Source organism: Chiloscyllium plagiosum, unplaced genomic scaffold (assembly GCF_037043375.1).
Source record: "Chiloscyllium plagiosum isolate Xiang-an unplaced genomic scaffold, Cpla_swu_hap1 HiC_scaffold_15, whole genome shotgun sequence".
Classification (NCBI taxonomy): Eukaryota; Metazoa; Chordata; class Chondrichthyes; order Orectolobiformes; family Hemiscylliidae; genus Chiloscyllium; species Chiloscyllium plagiosum.
Genome location: NW_028270153.1, coordinates 62,575,789 through 62,595,541, shown reverse-complemented (window position 1 = coordinate 62,595,541; position 19,753 = coordinate 62,575,789). Strand labels below are relative to the sequence as shown.

General features: G+C 41.4%; 1 protein-coding gene across 1 annotated transcript in view; it reads right to left on the bottom strand.

The window, feature by feature from the left end:
* ddx27 (DEAD (Asp-Glu-Ala-Asp) box polypeptide 27) overlaps nt 1–17,953 on the bottom strand; it is a 34,182-nt gene extending 16,229 nt beyond the window's left edge. Inside the window, exons 1-12 of the mRNA XM_043710135.2 lie at nt 17,648–17,953; nt 16,538–16,681; nt 16,013–16,072; nt 14,486–14,690; nt 14,319–14,368; nt 13,056–13,142; nt 12,755–12,860; nt 9,775–9,948; nt 8,339–8,489; nt 6,928–7,027; nt 4,335–4,476; nt 56–209 (exon numbers count right to left, since the gene is read on the bottom strand). Of these exons, the coding sequence (XP_043566070.2) occupies nt 56–209; nt 4,335–4,476; nt 6,928–7,027; nt 8,339–8,489; nt 9,775–9,948; nt 12,755–12,860; nt 13,056–13,142; nt 14,319–14,368; nt 14,486–14,690; nt 16,013–16,072; nt 16,538–16,681; nt 17,648–17,938 (1,664 nt within the window). The 5' untranslated portion in view covers nt 17,939–17,953. The remainder of the gene's footprint in view (nt 1–55; nt 210–4,334; nt 4,477–6,927; nt 7,028–8,338; nt 8,490–9,774; nt 9,949–12,754; nt 12,861–13,055; nt 13,143–14,318; nt 14,369–14,485; nt 14,691–16,012; nt 16,073–16,537; nt 16,682–17,647) is intronic.
* Between the last annotated feature and the right edge of the window lie 1,800 nt (nt 17,954–19,753).

The window sequence follows — 19,753 nt, the reverse complement described above, 5'->3', positions numbered from 1 at the left end:
GAGTGTTAAAAATTGTGTGTCTTGTATCACCGAAACATTCGGTTGCTCCCCTTACCTAAGGGCCTCCAGTCGCTGCGTTTGAGAGAGATCACCATGCAGCTCACCAACCTTCAGCCCCATCAGTCCCAGCAGGATGTGCATTCGATGGGCCTGCTTTTTAGTCTGTGTGAACAGCATGACGTGATCCTGAAATGTACGAGTCAGAAGAGCTAAAAGAGAAGGAAAGAAAATTTATTATTCTAAGTGCAATAACCTAGTCATTTCTGTTTCATATAAAATTGAAATTCTTATTCAGAGAAAGTAAAATAGAAAGGAACAAAGGAAAAGGCTTACATTTAATAAACACTTCTCATTACCATAGGATCTCCCATTGCAAGTTTACAACCAATTTGCACTAAAGTAAAAGTGGGCAGATAGGTGGTTTTGGTGTCATTGGCTGAGTAATTAACAATGCTGGACATTGATGAATATTTGTGCTATCCCTAGAGTAATGCTGTGAGATCTCTACCGCATCTCAGAGGGCAGGTGGGACCTGAGTTTAACTTCTCTTCCAAAGTATGCAATATCTGACAGTGCAACTCAGTTTTAACTCTGCATTGAGCGTCAGTCGAGAAGAACCCCACTCCCCCATAAATAATATATTACAATAGTGTCTACACTTCAAAAATACTTCATTATTGTAAAAACCTTATGTACAAACCTGAGCTCCTGAAAGAGTTTATGAAAATTCAAAACATTCTGCACTTTAAACTCAAAATTATCTATTCCTAATCAGTTAATCATGCAAATAATACCACTGAGGACTCCTTAACAGAACCAGAAAGTTAACTAAAAGGTATCAACAAATGCAGAAAAATGAATGGTGATCAACGTTAATGTCTATCACCAATAGAGTCATAGAGATGTACAGCATGGAAACAGACCCTTCGGTCCAACCTGTCCACGCCAACCAGATATCCCAACCCAATCTAGTCCCACCTGCCAGCACCCGGTCCATAACCCTCCAAACCCTTCCTATTCATATACCCATCAAAATGCCTCTTAAATGTCGCAATTGTACCAGCCTCCACCACTTCCTCTGGCAGCTCATTCCATACACGTACCACCCTCTGCGTGAAAAAGTTATCCCATAGGACTCTTTTCAATCTTTCCCCTATCATCCTAAACCTATGCCCTCTAGTTCTGGACTCACCGACCCCAGGGAAAAGACCATAAGACATAGGAGTGGAAGTAAGGCCATTCGGCCCATCGTGTCCACTCCGCCATTCAATCATGGCTGATAGGCATTTCAACTCCACTTACCCGTATTCTCCCCGTAGCCCTTAATTCCTTGTGACATCAAGAATTTATCAATTTCTGCCTTGAAGATATTTAGCGTCCCAGCCTCCACTGCACTCTGCTGCAATGAATTCCACAGGCCCACCACTCTCTGGCTGAAGAAATGTCTCCGCATTTCTGTTCTGAATTGACCCCCTCTAATTCTAAGGCTGTGTCCACGGGTTCTAGTCTCCTCGCCTAACAGAAACAATTTCCTAGGGTCCATCCTTTCCAAGCCATGTATTATCTTATAAGTTTCTATTAGATCTCCCCTTAATCTTCTAAATTCCAATGAATACAATCCCAGGATCCTTAGCCATTCCTCATATTATTCCAGGGAACATCTGTGTGAATCTCCGCTGGACACGCTCCAGTGCCAGTATGCTCTTCCTGAGGTGTGGGAACCAAAACTGGACACAGTACTCCAAATGGGGCCTAACCAGAGCTTTAGTAGCACAACAGTGCTTTTATATTCCAACCCTCTTGAGATAAATGACAACATTGCATTCACTTTCTTAATCACGGACTCAACCTGCAGGTTTACCTTTAGAGAATCCTCGACTAGCACTCCCAGATCCCTTTGTGAATTTTCTCACCGTTTAGAAAGTAGTCCATGCTTGTATTCTTTTTTCCAAAGTGCAAGACCTCGTATTTGCTCACATTGAATTCAACAACCATTTCCTGGACCACTCTCCCAAACTGTCTAGATCCTTCTGCAGCCTCCCCACTTCCTCAGTACTACCTGCCTGTCCACCTAACTTCGTATCATCGGCAAACTTCGCTAGAATGCCACCAGTCCCTTCATCCAGATCATTAATATATAACGTGAACAGCTGCGGCTCCTACACTGAACCCTGCGGGACACCGCTTGTCACCGGCTGCCATTTCGAAAAAGAACCTTTTATCGCAACTCTCTGCCTTCTGTCAGACAACCAATCCACAATCCATACCAGTACCTCACCTCGAACACCATGGGCCCTCACCTTGCTCAGCAGCCTCCCGTGTGGCACCTAATCAAAGGCCTTTTGGAAGTCTAGATAGACCACATCCACTAGGTTTCCCTGGTCTAACCTACTTGTCACCTCTTCAAAGAATTCCAACAGGTTTGTCAGGCACGACCTCCCCTTACTAAATCCATGTTGACTAGTTCTAATCCGACCCTGCTCTTCCAAGAATTTAGAAACCTCATCCTTAACGATGGATTCTAGAATTTTACCAACAACCGAGGTTAGGCTAATTGGCCTATAATTTTCCATCTTTTGTCTTGATCCTTTCTTGAAGAAGGGAGTTACAACAGCGATCTTCCAATCATCCAGGACTTTCCCTAACTCCAGTGACTTTTGAAAGATCTCAACCAATGTCTCCGCTATTTCCTCAGCCACCTCCCTCAGAACTCTAGGATGTAGCCCATCGGGGCCAGGAGATTTATCAATTTTAAGACCTTTTAGCTTTTCTAGCACTCTCTCTTTTGTAATGGCAACCATACTCAATTCAGCCCCCTGACTCCCTTTAATTGTTGGGATATTACTCATGTCTTCCACTGTGAAGACTGACGCAAAGTACTTAGTAAGTTCTCCAGCTATTTCCTTATCTCCCATCACTAGGACTTTGCCTATTTACCCTATCCATGTCCCTCATAATTTTGTAAACCTCTATAAGGTCACCCCTCAGCCTCTGATGCTCCAGGGAAAACAGCCCCAGCCTGTTCAGCCTCTCCCTATAGCTCAAATCCTCCAACCCTGGCAACATCCTTGTAAATCTTTTCTGAACCCTTTCAAGTTTCACAACATCTTTCCGATAGGAAGGAGATCAGAACTGCGCGTAATATTCCAACAGTGGCCGAACCAATGTCCTGTACAGCTGCAACATGACCTTCCATCTCCTGTACTCAATACTCTGACCAATAAAGGAAAGCATACCAAACGCCTTCTTCATGATCCTATCTACCTGCGACTCCACTTTCAAGGAGCTATGAACCTGCACTCCAAGGTCTCTTTGTTCAGCAACACTCCCAAGGACCTTACCATTAAGTGTATAAATCCTGCTAAGATTTGCTTTCCCAAAATGCAGCACCTCGCATTTATCTGAATTAAACTCCGTCTGCCACTTCTCAGCTCATTGGCCTATCTGGTCAAGATCCTGTTGTAATCGGAGGTAACCCTCTTCGCTGTCCACTACACCTCCACTTTTGGAGTCATCTGCAAACATACTAACTGTACCTCTTATGCTCGCATCCAAATCATTTATGTAAATGACAAAAAATAGAGGACCCAGAATGTCCATATTACAGAGGAGGAAGTGTTGGATGTCTTGGAACAGGTAAAGGTGGATAGATCCCCAGGACCCGATCAGATGTACCCTAGAACTCTGTGGGAAGCTAGAGGTGATTGCTGGGCCTCTTGCTGAGATATTTGTATCATCGATAGTCACAGGTGAGGTGCCGGAAGACTGGAGGTTGGCTAACATGGTGCCACTGTTTAAGAAGGGTGGTAAGGACAAGCCAGGGAACTATAGATCAGTGAGCCTGATGTCGGTGGTGGGCAAGTTGTTGGAGAGAATCCTGAGGGACAGGATGTACATGTATTTGGAAAGGCAAGGACTGATTAGGGATAGTCAACATGGCTTTGTGCGTGGGAAATCATGTCTCACAAACTTGATTGAGTTTTTTGAGGAAGTAACAAAGAGGATTGATGAGGACAGAGCGGTAAATGTGATCTATATGGACTTCAGTAAGGTGTTCGACAAGGTTCCCCATAGGAGACTGATTAGCAAGGTTAGATCTCATGGAACACAGGGAGAACTAGCCATTTGGATACAGAACTGGCTCAAAAGGTAGAAGACAGAGGGTGGTGGTGGAGGGTTGTTTTTCAGTCTGGAGGCCTGTGACCAGTGGAAAATAGAGTGGTATTACTTGCAAGTTACATTAATATACAGAAATGGCAGTGCAACAGTTACCTGAAGCATCCATCACGTATTGTGTCCAAAGGAACACGTCAATTCAAACATTTCAGACTTACCGGAAATAACTGCTTCTCTGTCACCCTCACGGTTTGGCCGGATCCGAATGAATTCCTGACGAAGGAATGGTGCTACATCAGTGTTACTGTTCACAAAGATTCGCACTGGATTCTTCAGTGACACGGATGCTAGGTCTTTCACCTGCAGGAAAAGAGAGAAAGGAAAGTAGTACTGCTTGAGATATAGGTGCCTACAAATTTGCTCTGAAAATATTACATTTCCTCCTCTGACCAGTAAATAAGTTCCCTTGGAAAAGACAGGAAAAACAGAAGGAAGGAAGAAATGGATAAATCAGGTTACTGCAGACTAGCCAAACAATCAAAAACAATGTGTAATCTTCTCAAAAGTCACAATGTGGGATAAAAACAGTATTCACTTAGAGAAAGGTGGGTAGACTGAAGATAACCAGTGTGGATTTGTGAAAGGCAGATTTGAAAAATTTAATGAACTTCTTTGAGCAAATAATGTTGATGAAGGAGTTGCAGTGGATGCTGTGTGCACATTTCAGAAATAATTTAACAAGGTGCTGGACAGCAAGTTGATAAAATTAAGTGACACAAATTAAAAGCAAGTGACAGAAGGCGGAAAATAAAGAACATAAAGATAGAAGTGGCAGCTTGTGGATGTATATCTAATTCAAGGTTAGTGCTGAAACCATGATCCTCTCAATAATAAGTGACCTGGCTTAGATTTAGCTTGCAGTCAAAACATCCATGGGTTTATGGAAGCTTGCTCTGTTTAGATTGGCATTTCATATATTCCAACAGTTACTACATTACAAAAACACCTCAATGGTCATGAAGCATTTGGCATGTCCAGTGGCTGTGAAATGTTCTGTATAAATGCAGTACAGCACAGGGACAGGCTCTTCCTTCAGCCCACCATATCTGTGCTGACCATGATGCCATTCTAAACTAATTCCTTCTGCCTGCACATGGTCTGCATCCCTCTATTTTCTGCCTGTTCATACATCTGCTTAACTGTTTCTTAAATATTCCTATTGCCTCTGTTTCTACCAGCTGCTGCAGGAAAGATTTTGTGAAAACTGAAGGTTCAGAAAAGACTAATAAAGAAGGGCTTATGCTCGAAACGTCGATTCTCCTGTTCCTTGGATGCTGCCTGACCTACTGCGCTTTTCCAGCAACACATTTTCAGCTCTGATCTCCAGCATCTGCAGCCCTCACTTTCTCTCTAATAAAGATGTTGCCAAGGTTGGAGAGTTTGACCTACAGGGAGAGGCTGAAGGCTGGGAACATTTTCCCTGGAGCATCATAGGCTGAGGGGTGAACTTTATAAAATCATGAGGGGCATGAATAATGTGAATTGTCAAGGTATTTTCCCCAAAGTAGGAGACTCTAAAATTAGACAGCATAGGTTTAAAGTGATAGGGGAAAGTTTAAAAGGAACCTAAGGGACAGCTTTTTCATGCACATGGTGGTGTGTGTATGGAATGAGCTGTCAGACAAGGTGGTTGAAGTTTAAATTACAGCATTTAAAAGGCACCTGGATAGGTATATGAATAGGAAGGGTTTAGAGGGATATGGGCCAAGTGCTGGCAAATGGACTAGATTAATTTAGGATATCTGGTCGGCATGGACAATTGGATGGGAGGGTCTGTTTCCGTGCTGTATATTTCTATGACCTCCCTGGCAACATGTTCCAGGCACCTACTACCCGCTGTGTAAGAAACTCTCCCCAAACATTTCCTGTAAACATCCCCCCCCCCCCCTTTCACCTTTAACATATGATCCGTAACAATTGACATTTTCACCTTGGAAAGAGACTCCAACCACTCACCCTATCTATACCTCTCATAATTTTATATATTTTTATTAGATTGCCTCTCAATCTCCGACACTCTAGTGAAAACAATCCAAAGTCCCCTTAGAACTAATATATTTGAATCCAGGCAACAATGTTGGTAATCCTCTTTTGCACCCTCTCCAAAGCCTCCTCATCCTTCCTATAGTGTGGTGACCAAACTGCACATAATACTCCAAATGTGGCCTAACTAAAGTTTTTGTAATGATTAGAATTTGGGTGTGGGACACTTCCAACAAAATTTGAAGGTTAACATGAAATAAAGACTGCAAAGAAGATGGTAAGAGACATCAAGTCTCAGATTGGTATGCTGGATGTATAGATGCTTGATTAAACTGAATGCATTGGAGCAGGAAGAATGAGGAAACATACACAAAATGTAAAAACCTAAGGAACAGAGAAGATCAGTTGAGGTTCAAGGTCACAAATGTACAAAAGAATATAACATATACTGCATCCTAGATTTTTAAATAAATTATAGAACAGACTAAAACAACCAAGAAGCAATACTAAACTTATGTCATTTTTTCCTTTACAACACTACTGAAATAATGTAAGTTTTGAGACTGCAAGTTAAGAAGGATGTCAAGACCATGAGGGAGATATCAAAAAAGTTCAGGCAAGAGAAAAGCTGATGGGTTGCTCCCTATATCGACACAGGGAGATTACTGATAGCCTCAGCTATCTGGAGATACAAGCTACTAGCACTCAGTCTGGCCTGCAACATGGCAGAAGTTCTTCAGTCACTACACCGCAAAACCTCATACATACCTCATCAGTCATGGTGGCAGAAAACAACATCGTTTGTCGCTGATGGGAGCAGAGACGAATTATCTCCTTCATCTGTTCCTCAAAGTACTCATCCAGCATTCTGCAGGGAGGAATGTGGGGAATATATTGATCAGTATTGTTCTGTTATCTCACTCAGTGATTTCACCAGTTTCTTTCTATCTAAAATACTCGAACGGCAACAACAGAACAGCGCAATCAGAGGAATACAGTATCGCAAAGTAATTGTACACGTGGAGTTAGGTGGTTAACGGATTTGAAGCCGTGAACTTAAAATATTGGATGATAGAAAACTAGTGAAAATCAGCAAGAACCTGGGAAGTTAGTTAAATGAAAATCAGAATAGAACAAGAAATTAGTAAAACTTTATAACAGATTAGATACAGGGCTACAAGGTGTAATGGATCCAAATGGACTGAAAGAAGGCACCATGTTTAATTTCTGTCTGTGCTGGGTCAGCTATTGGATCTCAGTCAATTGTGCAACGGATTGCAACCATTGATCCTCATGCCCCTCTCGGTTCCCATTCCAAATCCTCACTGCAAGGTGTGCAGGTAGGGACATCAAGCAATGGCATGATTGAGCTCAGTTAGAATGCATCTTCATGGCTGTCAGTTCTCATTAGCCATGCTTTCAGTAAAGGATGACCACTTTGGCAAAATGTCTAGAACTAAAAGTGTCAGGAACTGCCAGGGCCCATGGTTCCATATCCCCATAAAAGCAATAGTCTATCTGGAAAAAGTGAAAGCTGAACAAAGAAATAATTGACCAATTCAAATGACTAAATTAAGCATCTTCATCATCTAGCGTATACTGGGAGCATCAACCCCTCTATGGAACGATGAAAGAGGAGGATAACCCTAGTAAGAGAACAACAGCTCTGAGGACAGACACCAAAAAGTGTGACTCATCCACACAGTTTTCTGACAAAGTGGATGCGTGACCAGTCCTCTTGGAAAAGCTGAGGACTTTACTGAAAATCATCCAGTAGAAATCTAGTTACAAAAAATACTGTTGCTCACAAAGAGGTGACTGGTGCAACATTCCATCTAATCCTCAGCTAAATGAAGGAACCCAAGAGAGAATGACAAATGGTCAATACTATTTGCTTATTCTGCTGACTACCTGAAATGAACAGGAACAGGATAAATGATGGGAATTGTACATCCAACATTAATCACTTCTCATTTGTTTTAGGAGTTTAGCTTTGTTAAGGCTTTTTTGATTTCTAAAGGATTTTAGTGATTAGTGTACTTGAACCAAAAATCTGAATTTCACACAGTGTCTGACCTTATAGACAATTCTCCCCTCAGCTTTACCCATCTAAGAAACAATGAGGCCTCTCTCCTTTTTATTCTTTAAGCATGGACACAGCCACACTGTCCCTTCTTACCTGTCTGCTTCATCAAGAATAAGGACCTCAATGCTGCTTAGGTCAAAGGATGGACAGTTGTGAAGGTGATCAATTAACCGACCAGGAGTGGCAATGAGAACATCGGGCCCCATTCTCAGAGATGCCTCTTGGGATTTTACATCCAGTCCGCCTGAAATCAAATGGCACATTTCACATAGTGATCTAAAGCTTCTCTCATTCCCTAGCGGTTTACTAGTTTAAATACAGAAAGGTTGCAGAACTCAGGAACACAAGGGACCTGGAAGCTCTGGTATCACAAAAACGTTAGCTTGCAGGTACAGTAAGGAAGACAAAGGCAAGAAGAATAGAATATAACAACAGGGATAGCTCATTGAAGCTGGACACAACCTTGGTGAGACTACACCTGGAGTACTGAGCATAATTCCAACTAACTAATTTGGAAAAGAATTTGATTGCATTAGAAGCAGTGCAGAGAAAGTACACTTGATTCATTCCTGGGATAAAGGCCTTATGGAAAAGACCCACTGGAGTTGAGAAGATTGAGAGGTTTGCTGAGATCATATACAAGATCTGAGGGGACATGAAATCATGAATTCTGAAAGGATGCTTTCCCTGTAAGAGAGAGTAGAACTTGAAAGACAGAAGAATACGGTAGCTCTTTTCTAAAACAGAGATGAGTAGATAGTTTTTCTCTCGGGATGCCTAGTTTGTGGAATTCTCTTTCCCCACGAACAGTGGAGGCTGGATCACTCAAAACAGAGTTAGACAGATTTTTCATGAATACGAGAGTCAATGTCCAGGAGGGGCTGAGAGAAAACTGGGGGTGAGACACACCAGATCAGCCTTGTTGAACGGCAGAGTAGGTTCAACAGGCTGAAGAAGGGCTTATGCCCAAAACGTCGATTCTCCTGCTCCGTGGATGCTGCCTGACCTGCTGCGCTTTTCCAGAAACACATTTTTCAACAGGCTGATTAGCCTATTCCTGCTCCCAGATTCATGAGGTTAATCCATGTTACTGACCAGATGTTCTGTAAAAGTGCAGACCCTAATACTTTCCTCTAGATTCTGTAATCTCTAAAATCTTATATGTTAATGGTACTTTGTTTGAAAAAGGGTGATTACGCCATTTCTCTTCATTTTATCCTCTTTTCTTTCTCAGCTTGAGCAGAGTTCAGCAGCAATGGGCCATGCCTGTAACACTCTAAAGCTAGATTCTCCACAGCAATTTGCTGCAAACTTTCTAACTCCAGCAGCTGGGAGATGTCACATTTTGTAATCAATATGTCTGACCTCAACAGGGCTCAGGTGAAGTATGACTGTAGCCTGCCCTGTTTTGCCAACAAAAAAAAAAGGACATTTTTCTTATAAAACAGTACCCAGAAGTAGCCAAACCCATATAGTTTCTTAATTGCTGATAGATAGGCATACACACACATTCATACAATTCAACTTACCGACAGCGAGACAGAGGGAGATGGATGTGAACTGCGCCAGTTGCCTGGAGACAGAGTGAACTTGAATGCCAAGCTCACGGGTTGGCACTAGAACCAACACCCTAGTAATGGGAGCCTGTCGCGGCTTATAGATCAAGCGTTCTAAGACTGGTAGCATGAAGGCAGCAGTTTTACCTATGGATCAGTGAATGGAGAAAATGAAGAAAAAGAATCAAAGACGTGCAAGAGATTTTTCTCTAGTCTTCAGTAATATCTATGACAATTTAGTTTTTTTAAAAATCAAGAATCTAAGTGTGATACCCTTGCTTAAAAATATATCTGATACCAAGCACAAATAGACATAACCACATTTAACACAAAAGTTATTGCACCCTCACCCAGGTTTATGATTGGATCACAATTGAAAATAATTGGAGCAAAGACTGTCAGTCATTAGGACTAACACCTGATGATGAAGCAGAGCTCCGAAAGCTAGTGTTTTCAAATAAACCCATTGGGCTATAATCTGGTGTTGTGATTTTTGATCTTGTCCAACCCAGTCCACCTTGGTGTCATGGCTCCTCATACAGTGCACAGGACCTGGTTACTTGTTTCTAACTGAACATGGTGGTATTGTGGAATTTTTTTTAATATATCTATTTATTTGTGGGACGCGGGCATTGCTGACTGGCCAGCATTTATTGTCTGTCCGTAGTTACCCTGAAGAAGGTGGTAGTGAGCAGTCTTCTTGAACTGCTGCAGTCCATGTGCTGTAGGCAGACCCACAATACCATTAAAGAGGAACTCTTGGATTTTGACCAACCGACACTGAAGGAACAACGATAAATTTCCAAGTCAGGATAGTGAATGGTTTGGAGGGGCACTTACAGGTGGAGAAAAAAATTGTTGGAGGTGAATCATCTCAGTCCCTGGACAGCACAGCAGGAGATTCTTAGGATACATATTTTCTAATCAAATTCTCAGACATGTTTTGACACACTTCTGTATTAGGTGGGCCTGAGTTTCTGGCTCACAGTAAAGGACACTACCACTGCACCACAAGACCCCATCCTCAGGGTAGTGCCCTCAGTCCAATCATCTTCAGCTTCCTCATCAATGACATTCAGTCCATCATTTAGTTTAAGGTGGGTATGTGCATTTATGATTGAGTAATGTTTAGCACCATTCACAACTCCTCAGATACTGAAGCAGTCCATGCCAGTATGCAGCAGAACCAGAGCAACATCCAAGGCTTGGATCAATATGTGGCAAATAACAATCAAACTGCACAAGTGCCAGGTAAAGACAATACCAACGAGAGAATTTAATCATCTCCCTTTGGCATTTAATATCATTACCGTTTCTGAATGTCCCATTTGAATATCCTGGGGGTTTACTATTGACCAGAAATTGAAATGGATCAGCTATATAAATACTTTGGCTATGAAAGCATGTCAGATGCTAGGAATTCTGCAATGAGTAACTCTCCACCTGCTTTCCAAAGCCTGTCCACCATTGACAGGGCACAAGTCAGGAGTGTGATGCTAAGTATAGCTCAACAACACTGAAAAAGCTCAAAATCTTCCAAAGCAAAGCAGCTCATCACCTTCCTATGTGCCAGGTACGACTCCAACAGCAATGAATTGTTACCATAATTCCCATGAACTCCAGTTTTGCTCAGGCTCCTTGATGCCACACTTGGTCAAATGTAACCTTAACATCAAGGGCTGGCACCTTCATCATTCACTCTCCACTATTGCCACGTGGTGACAGCAATGTATGTCATCTACAAAATGCACTGGGTGATGAAAGGCGTCTGTTTTCAAATAAAGTCATTAAGAGACTAGTGGTAAAGCAAATCTGCAGCCTTGACATGAACCCATTTCTATAGTCGGTTCTGCTATAATGTATATTTCTTCAACATGAATTCGCTTTAATGCGATGGAAGAACTTAGACCGTTAATTGTAGAGTGCAAACTTTCCTTATCTGTATTGGCTATAACGCGATTCTGACCCCATTAGGTTAAATGGCGAGGCTATTGTGATATTTTCTTATAACACAAGATCGCACAAGAATGGAACTATAGCATTATATCAGAACTGACTATATATCTTTATCCATTCAGGAGATCTGGGTTTTGTTGAATGAGCCAACATTTATTGACAATCCCTAACTGCCCTAGAGAAAATGGTGATGAACACCACCTTGAACTGCTGCAGTCCACCACGTGTAGACACAACATTATTAGAGAGCGGGCTCCAGGATTTTCATCCAGCAGCAGTGAAGGGTCAGCAATGTACAAGATGGTGAGCACCATACAGAGGAACCTGCAGGTAGTGATGTTCCTAACTGCCCCTTAGACAGCAGCTGTTTAATAAGCCAGGCCAGCACCATCTTCACAAGGGCAATTAGGGACAGACAATAAATGTTGGATCAGCCAGTGAGGCTGACATCCTATGAACATTATTTTTAATATGGCTAGCAAGCCAGCCTTTGTGCTTGAAGCTTATCTGACCAATGCATTAGTACAGGTCAGCAAATGCAACAGAATCCTCTGCAGGAGAGAAGGCAAAAAATTGAAGAAACCCAGTTGACCAACACAGGCTATAATACATGGACTAGCAAACTCAGAGCACAGCTCTCAGTAACAATGATACAATTAACATAGAAGCAAGAAACATTTCCTCTTAAAAAAACACATAATATCCCAACAATGTAATTACTACCTCATCTTATAGTCTATACTGCACAATTTATAACCAATAAGCAAAGATATAATACCTCCATAATAAAAGATCTGTGGATAACCCAATTGGATGAAATCTCAGAAAGGCTAAGAGTATTCAGCTACTAGTGTAGTCATAGTACAAGTAACATGGTTCAGGTACAGAAAATATTAGGCTCAACAACATATCCACAAGATCACATTTCTAGTGCAGAAATGACACAGCTATCTCATACATTAGGCTTTACCAAGTTAGGCACTAAAGCAAAACTTACCTGTTCCCGTAGCAGCACATGCACAAAGGTCTCTGCCAAGCAGGCCTAATGGAATACATGCTTTCTGAATGGGGGTTGGTTGTTTGAAGCCCACTGCAGTAATTGCCTAAACATAATCAAAGAGGAGCAATGGAGAAAGAATCAGAGACCCAATACAGACAGGGACTGAGTTAATGACCACTAAATTAAACAGGATAATGCCTCCTTCTCAGAAATAAAACCACTTTTCATGCAAATAATAATGGTAACAATAAGCCATGTTCATGTAAATGCATTTTGTCAAGTGACACACAATGAATACCTTTAACAGCGGTCGAGAGAGATTCATATCCTGGAATGTCAAACTCTCTTCAAATTGAGGGGCATCCTCAAAGAACACACCCGATTCCTGCATGGGAATAACAATAACAGTGTGAAAGTGCAAAAACAGATTCAATTATCTGTTTTTGCAATGCAATGCTCTCCCAAATTTCCCATTTCCTTAAATCTGTTCTCCTCCAACCCACAACCAGCTAAACTTTCCAGAAACATTCTAATCCCAGACCCTCCTCATTCACTCCCCCCCACCCCTCCAACTCACTCCACCCAGCCAAACTCCCATGCCACCGCCTTCAGCATGTCATGCTGTTTTGTCTTCCTTCCAGTTGCTCTTTCTATCCCATAGTTGTCCATCCATTCCACATCAGCTGAATGATGTCTACTCAGACAAGGGACTCCAAAAGATAAAAATTAATAAGTGGAAATAAAGGATGTTACTAAGATTCATGAGCCAGTCAACTGCTGCAGGCCTCTTCCTTCGCATTCAGACCACATAGCCGTACAATACACAAGACAGGCCCTTCAGTCTACCTATCTCTATGCCAGTCATCAAGAATCTATCCATCTATTATAGACCCATTTTCCAGCACTTCATCTGTAGTTTGTATACTACGGTGATCAAGTGTTTATCTAAATACTTAAATCTTGTGATGTTCTTGCCCTATCAGGCAGAGTACCAGATATTCACAACACAGAAAAAAATTCTTCCTTAAATCTCCCACCCTTTTTGTCTTAAAGTATGCCTCCTGGTTATTGAACGCTCGACCAAGAGAAAAACCTCTTTCTTATCTATGCCCCTCATAATTTTGTACACCTCAATCAGCTTTCTCTGCTCTAAGGAAAACAACCCCAACCTATCTAGTCTCTTTTCATAGCTGAAATGTTCCAGCCCAAAACAATTTTCTCTGCATCCTCTCTATAGCAATCACATCCCGAGTCCTCTAGCTGTTGCCTAACTAACATCTTATACAGCTCCATTGTAAACTCCCTGCTCTTGTATTCAATGACTTGATGAATAAAGGCAAGTATCCCATTATGTCTTCTTAATCACCTGCCCTGTTACCTTCAAGGAACTAGGGACATTTACTGCAAGGTCCTTCTGATCCTCTGTACTTCCTCGGTTCCTTCTATTCATTGTGTACTCCCTTGCCTTGCTAATCATCCCAAAATGCATCACATTTCAGCAATACAATCATCTTTGCTATCGTCAGTATACACTAGGAAATAAAACACCAGGAACACTCACATCCCTAGGAACATTTTTCTTCCTCTTCTTCCCCTTCAATTTCAGGGTGTCTGTGAAACAACCAGCATTACATCAGTCTCTGATGAGTCAATAAAGCAATGGAAACAAGCCACAGTACTACCACAATAAAAACATTGCGAATAAAGTTCACCAGGCTTCAATCTTACCTGCTTTCTGTAAAATATCCTCATCAGCTGAGGAGAACTCAGATATTGACTCATCATCTTCCTCATTTTCTGGACTTTTCTCTTCATCAGATCCCTCAGCATCTTCACTGGCCTCTGCCTGATCCAGTTCTTCCTCATCTTCCAAATGAGATTTGGACTCAGTAGAGTCGGTCTTTAAACCCTTTGCTTCTTTTGTAGATTTCTCCTGGAAATTAGAAACATTTAAATCAAAGCCAAAGACTTATATGCACTGCTCCTTCTCACGAACTGTTTTATCCCTTCTCAACCTCCCACTAAACGATTATTTCTCCTCCCCAATTTATATCGATTTGTGGTGCCACTGGCAAAACTTTATTACTATCTTGGTTGAGAGAGTGAATCATTTTGCAGATGTTAGTAACACTGTGGATCATTAAAACTTTAATAAAGGCAGAAAAATGCCAGGTCAGGGAGAATCAGACTTAGTGTTTTGAATCTAATAGGACTCTTCTTCAGAACCGTGAAGAACTAATTTTCCAATTCAGGAGAAAACAATTCCGAATTACACTTTCATATTTTCTGACTATAACCAAGTCACTAGACCCACTCTTCACAAACATTGGTGAAAGAATGACTAGAAATTATGTAGTTAAAGAAGTGCAGTTGCAATAAAGATACTAATTTGATGACAAATGTTTCCCAGGTCTTGCTGAGCAATAAATGATTTGTCTCTGATATTTTGGTTCCTGTAAAAAAGCAGCCCATTAATTTAAATAAAGGCAATTTCACATTGTAAGCTATAAAATCCCTCTGAACCTTTTTTGTTTCCATTAGTTTTTTAAATTACTTTTTGCCCCTGCAAATTAGTGCTTTCTAAACCTTTCCGATCTTTTACAGTTCATAACTTCTTATTATTTAGAAATCACATATCTATTAGTTTTAGCTCCTAAATAGTTGACCTTACAATTCTTACATTGTAAAGCTGGCAAATGGATTTCATAGTGATATCAGTATTTCACTTCCATTTGCAATTCTCCTAGATCTTGAAAGCTGATAAGATTAGCTAATATTTAGTTTGTAAATGGGCAGATGGTTGTGGTGAACAGCAGAGAAAACTCAGCTTCACTGCATGGTTTGTGCCTAGTTCATTTGTCTCTACCAGGGTGGTCGTGGAATAGGAAGGTAAGATGAAAAATAAAACTAGCAATGTTCCCAGTGTTAGCCATTATCAAGTGACCCATGGATCATGCACTTACATGGAAAAGATCACCTTACACTCCGAAAGCACCAGTCCACCATCAGAACTAGGTTTTTCATGAACAAAATTTATTTGAACAGACACTGAAAGATTGCTAATCCAGTGTAAATACCCTCAGCAAATATCAACAGCATTAAACATTTATTTGTTATGTATATGGAAAGGAAAGGAGGAAAAACGGAAGGAAAATGCAGCTTTTGGGAGATCACAGCTTCTATGTCCCAGTGAACGTTCTCACACCTGAATGTACAGACACTCAATTATTTGAGAAAATTTTGAAAACAACTGACCTCTCTTTTTCTTTTCTTTCGCACTTTTTCTATCTTTTCATCCAGGGTTGTTGGTGCCTTCTGGAAATAAGCAGAAAAATGAAGTAATATTACATCAAATCCACTTTCTGAGCTGAGACTCAACAAGAGAATAAAGTGCCCACTCAATGTACTGAAAATCTGGGATCATCATCTGTCAAACAGTCAGCAAATTCTGAGGCATGATAATCTAAAGGACTTGCTAACTGTTCCCCAAGAGTCCTGTGTTTTGAATCATATGCACACATTCATCATCACAAATATTTAAAAACAATCACATTTAATCGTAAATTACTCTTAAATTAGCAAAGAAGCAAACAGAAAGCACGCTTGAAATGGCTTATGGACAATGAATCCAGTAACTTATTGAACATCAGCTGTCAGTTTGATGGAAACATTTCTACAGCATCCTATCACTGCAGCAGAAACAATGAACACTCTAACAGTCTAAAAACTGAATGTTAAGGAAGCTACAGCCTATAAACATGAAGAGTCACAGGTTCTCACATTCTTTTTCAGTTGATTCAGGACATCTGCCATCGTCCAGCTGTCATCATATTCCCCATCTTTTTCAGTGAACAGGAAGTCATCACTGAAGTCCACACATTTCTTCCTTAACTTATTTCTCTTCAGTAAGGTGACAGGCGGCTCCTGAATAAACAAAGACAGCAGTCTTACAAATCAAAGGAAGGTAAGTGCAACAAGATCTGCCCTTCTGCTGCTTATTCATGGACAATATAAAACAGCACACTGTTAAGCATAACTCAGATCAATACTGAATATGGGAAAGCTGCTATGAAGAGGGAATTTCCCTTGAATCACTACAGCACGGAAGGCTACGCGAGGTAATGCCAGAATGGTGTAATCTATCATCAGCTTGAACAATGATATTGCATTATATAAAAGTGAGCAGCCATAAATTGCTTTGGAACTTAGTAGCCCAGAAGATTGGACTAGCATATCCAAATAATAAATATTGATGGATGTAACACTGTTTTAATGTTGTTGGGAAAGTGCAAAGCATCTCCCAGGTTTAACTGTATGCTTTAATTGAGCAGCAAGAACAAGGACTAAAGTTGGGAGGAAGAGTTTACAATTAATTACAGTATACTGGAAGCTGTCCATTTCTAGCAACTACCATCTCTATTTCGCTAACAATGTGGTGTGTAGATAAATTATTCTCCCCTTCATCCCAATCCTTGTGGCTGCTGATTTCTAGTTTATTTTGTATGCAGGTCTTCCTCTGCCATCATTTTCTGCTGTCAGTCTTGATCCTAATCTGTGGTGATTTAAGATGACAATTCTCCAAACTGACTGGAAACTTAAGCAGTTATTTACATAAAACCTGCGTTCTTTATAGCCATTGGTACCCTATAAATCTAATTCTAAGTCATAGAGATGTACAGCATGGAAACAGACCCTTCAGTCCAACCCACGTGATCCTGACTGGGCAGAATTCCAACCAAACTGCATCAGCTGTAAACACCTCACAGTTGGGGTCTGTTTAAGAAAATGAATACTTAGAAAGCACTGCTAATCTTGTTGATTCTAGTCAGAAAGGTTGCACGAAACCGTGCTGTGTTCCTCAGTGACCACCGGGGCCACTGTCAGACTCACCTCTCCCTCAGAGCCCGTCTCCTCCGCCTCATCCTCCGGAACCTCGTCCTCATCCCCAATCGTCCCGATTAAATCCAGAGCAGCCATGGAGCCCCCTCGACAAACAATTATCAGGAACCGGCACGTGCGCGGGGGGCGGGGGGACGGGGACTGCAGCCTGCGGGGAGACGCGTCCGTCACCGAAACCCGTCCGCAGGAGCAGCGGTGCCTGGAACAAACAATCCGCCCAACAATCGTTCCGGGCAACGAGAGTGAAGACACAGTTAGACAATAGGTGCAGGAGTAGGCCATTCTGCCCTTCGAGCTTGCACCACCATTCGTTATGATCATCCTTAATCAATTGTGACCCAGGGCCACTGCCAAATTCATTTCAAACCTTTAGACCACCCTTGGAGCACACATTTTCGAATTTTTTTTGTGAGGAAATGTTCATGTTAAAAAGAAAAACACTCTTAGCATTTACCTGCACAAGTAATACTTTTTCTTTAAAAACTCTATTCCATTCCAGAAATACGCTGACCCTTTTGTCCAGGTACCATTTTATAGAAGCTCGATCAGGCTTTACCTAGAGAACTGTGTGCAGCTTTGGTCTCCTTATCTCAGAAAAGCTCATACTGTCATAGAGGGAGTGCTAGAAATATTCAGCAGACTTGTCCATGAGATGGCAGTATTGTTCTACTAACAATTGTTCTAGACAAACTGGATTTACATTCACCCGAGTTTTCAAGAGTGAGATACAATCTCATTGAAACTTGTAAAATAATTTTAAGGATAGACAGTGTAGAAAAAATGTTCTCCCGGTTGGAGAGTCAAAACCAAGGGGAAAAATTTAGAAAATAACAGATTTCCATTTAGGACAAAGATAAGGAGAATTATTTTACTCAAGAGTGTTGTGAATCTTTGGAAACTATTTCCACAGTGTTCTAGAGGCTCAGTAGTTAGGTATGTTTAGAGGTAGATATATTTCAGGGTGCCAATGATGTAAAGGATTATGGGACAGTATGGGGAAGAGGCACTGTTAGAAACGAAAATCGCTTCTCAATAATCGCTCTAGACAAATTCAGGAAAACAAAGTTTTATTAACAAGTCAAGTCTGCAGAGTCGGGCACCCTTAAAGAAAAGGAGCGCTGAGGCTTACAAAGTCTCCATTATATATAGGACAAGTCCCTCCTCTCCTTGGCTCCAACAAACCATGAGGTTCTCATTCTTAAAAACATCATTATTTTTATCACAAAGTCTGCAACAAAAGGCTCCAGAGTCTCCAAAGTTTGTTGTTTTTCTCACCCTGTAGTCTTATCAGTCAAAGGCTTTAATCTGAAACAGATGTCTCAAGTCGTCCTCCCATCCTGGAGTCTTATCAGCCAAGGACTCATCCTTCTCTGCTGTGTGAATGGCTTCATTAATCAAGAGCCTGCTTGTTTTTACTATCGCTCACAAATTGTCAGCATTCTGCACAATTTAAACTACTCTACTTTTGAGTATATAAAATGGTTGTTAGAAAAGAAACGAAGGTTTTGTCTTTTATTATAGATCAGTCTATGGTCCAGGCACATCTTAAAGTTTAAACCGAAATTACCTCTCACAATTCCACCCTTTTCTTTCTTTAAGATGTGCCTGACCAAGATAAGCCCCCCCCTTCCCTCAAGGGCCCGGGAAATCCTTGGTCTTTCGCAGCAACATCACTTTAAGTTCCCGTGTCCCATGTTGTGGAACCACCACTGCCTGGAGTCGGGAAATATTTTTCTGAATTAAAAACTGAATACAGGGAGTTAGGCAGGGTAATACGAGAAGAAGAATCATGCCGCCCCCAACCACCAGCAACGCCGTGCGCCACCAGCTACCACCTAGGAGACCATCCCACCATCCGATGCCACTAAGAGGACGCCAAGATTGTACTGGCACATGGGCCAATCTCCGAATTTCATCGGAAATTTTCAAAACCGCTTTACCATTATCGTCAATTTCTAGACAGCAGTTTGTCAGGTTAAATTTCCCGCACACACCCCCCTCCGAGGCCAACAGATAATCCAAGGCAAGTCGGTTTTGATATATAGCAGCCCTCATCTGATCCTGCTGCTGAGCCAACAGCTCTAGGGCCAGGGCAGT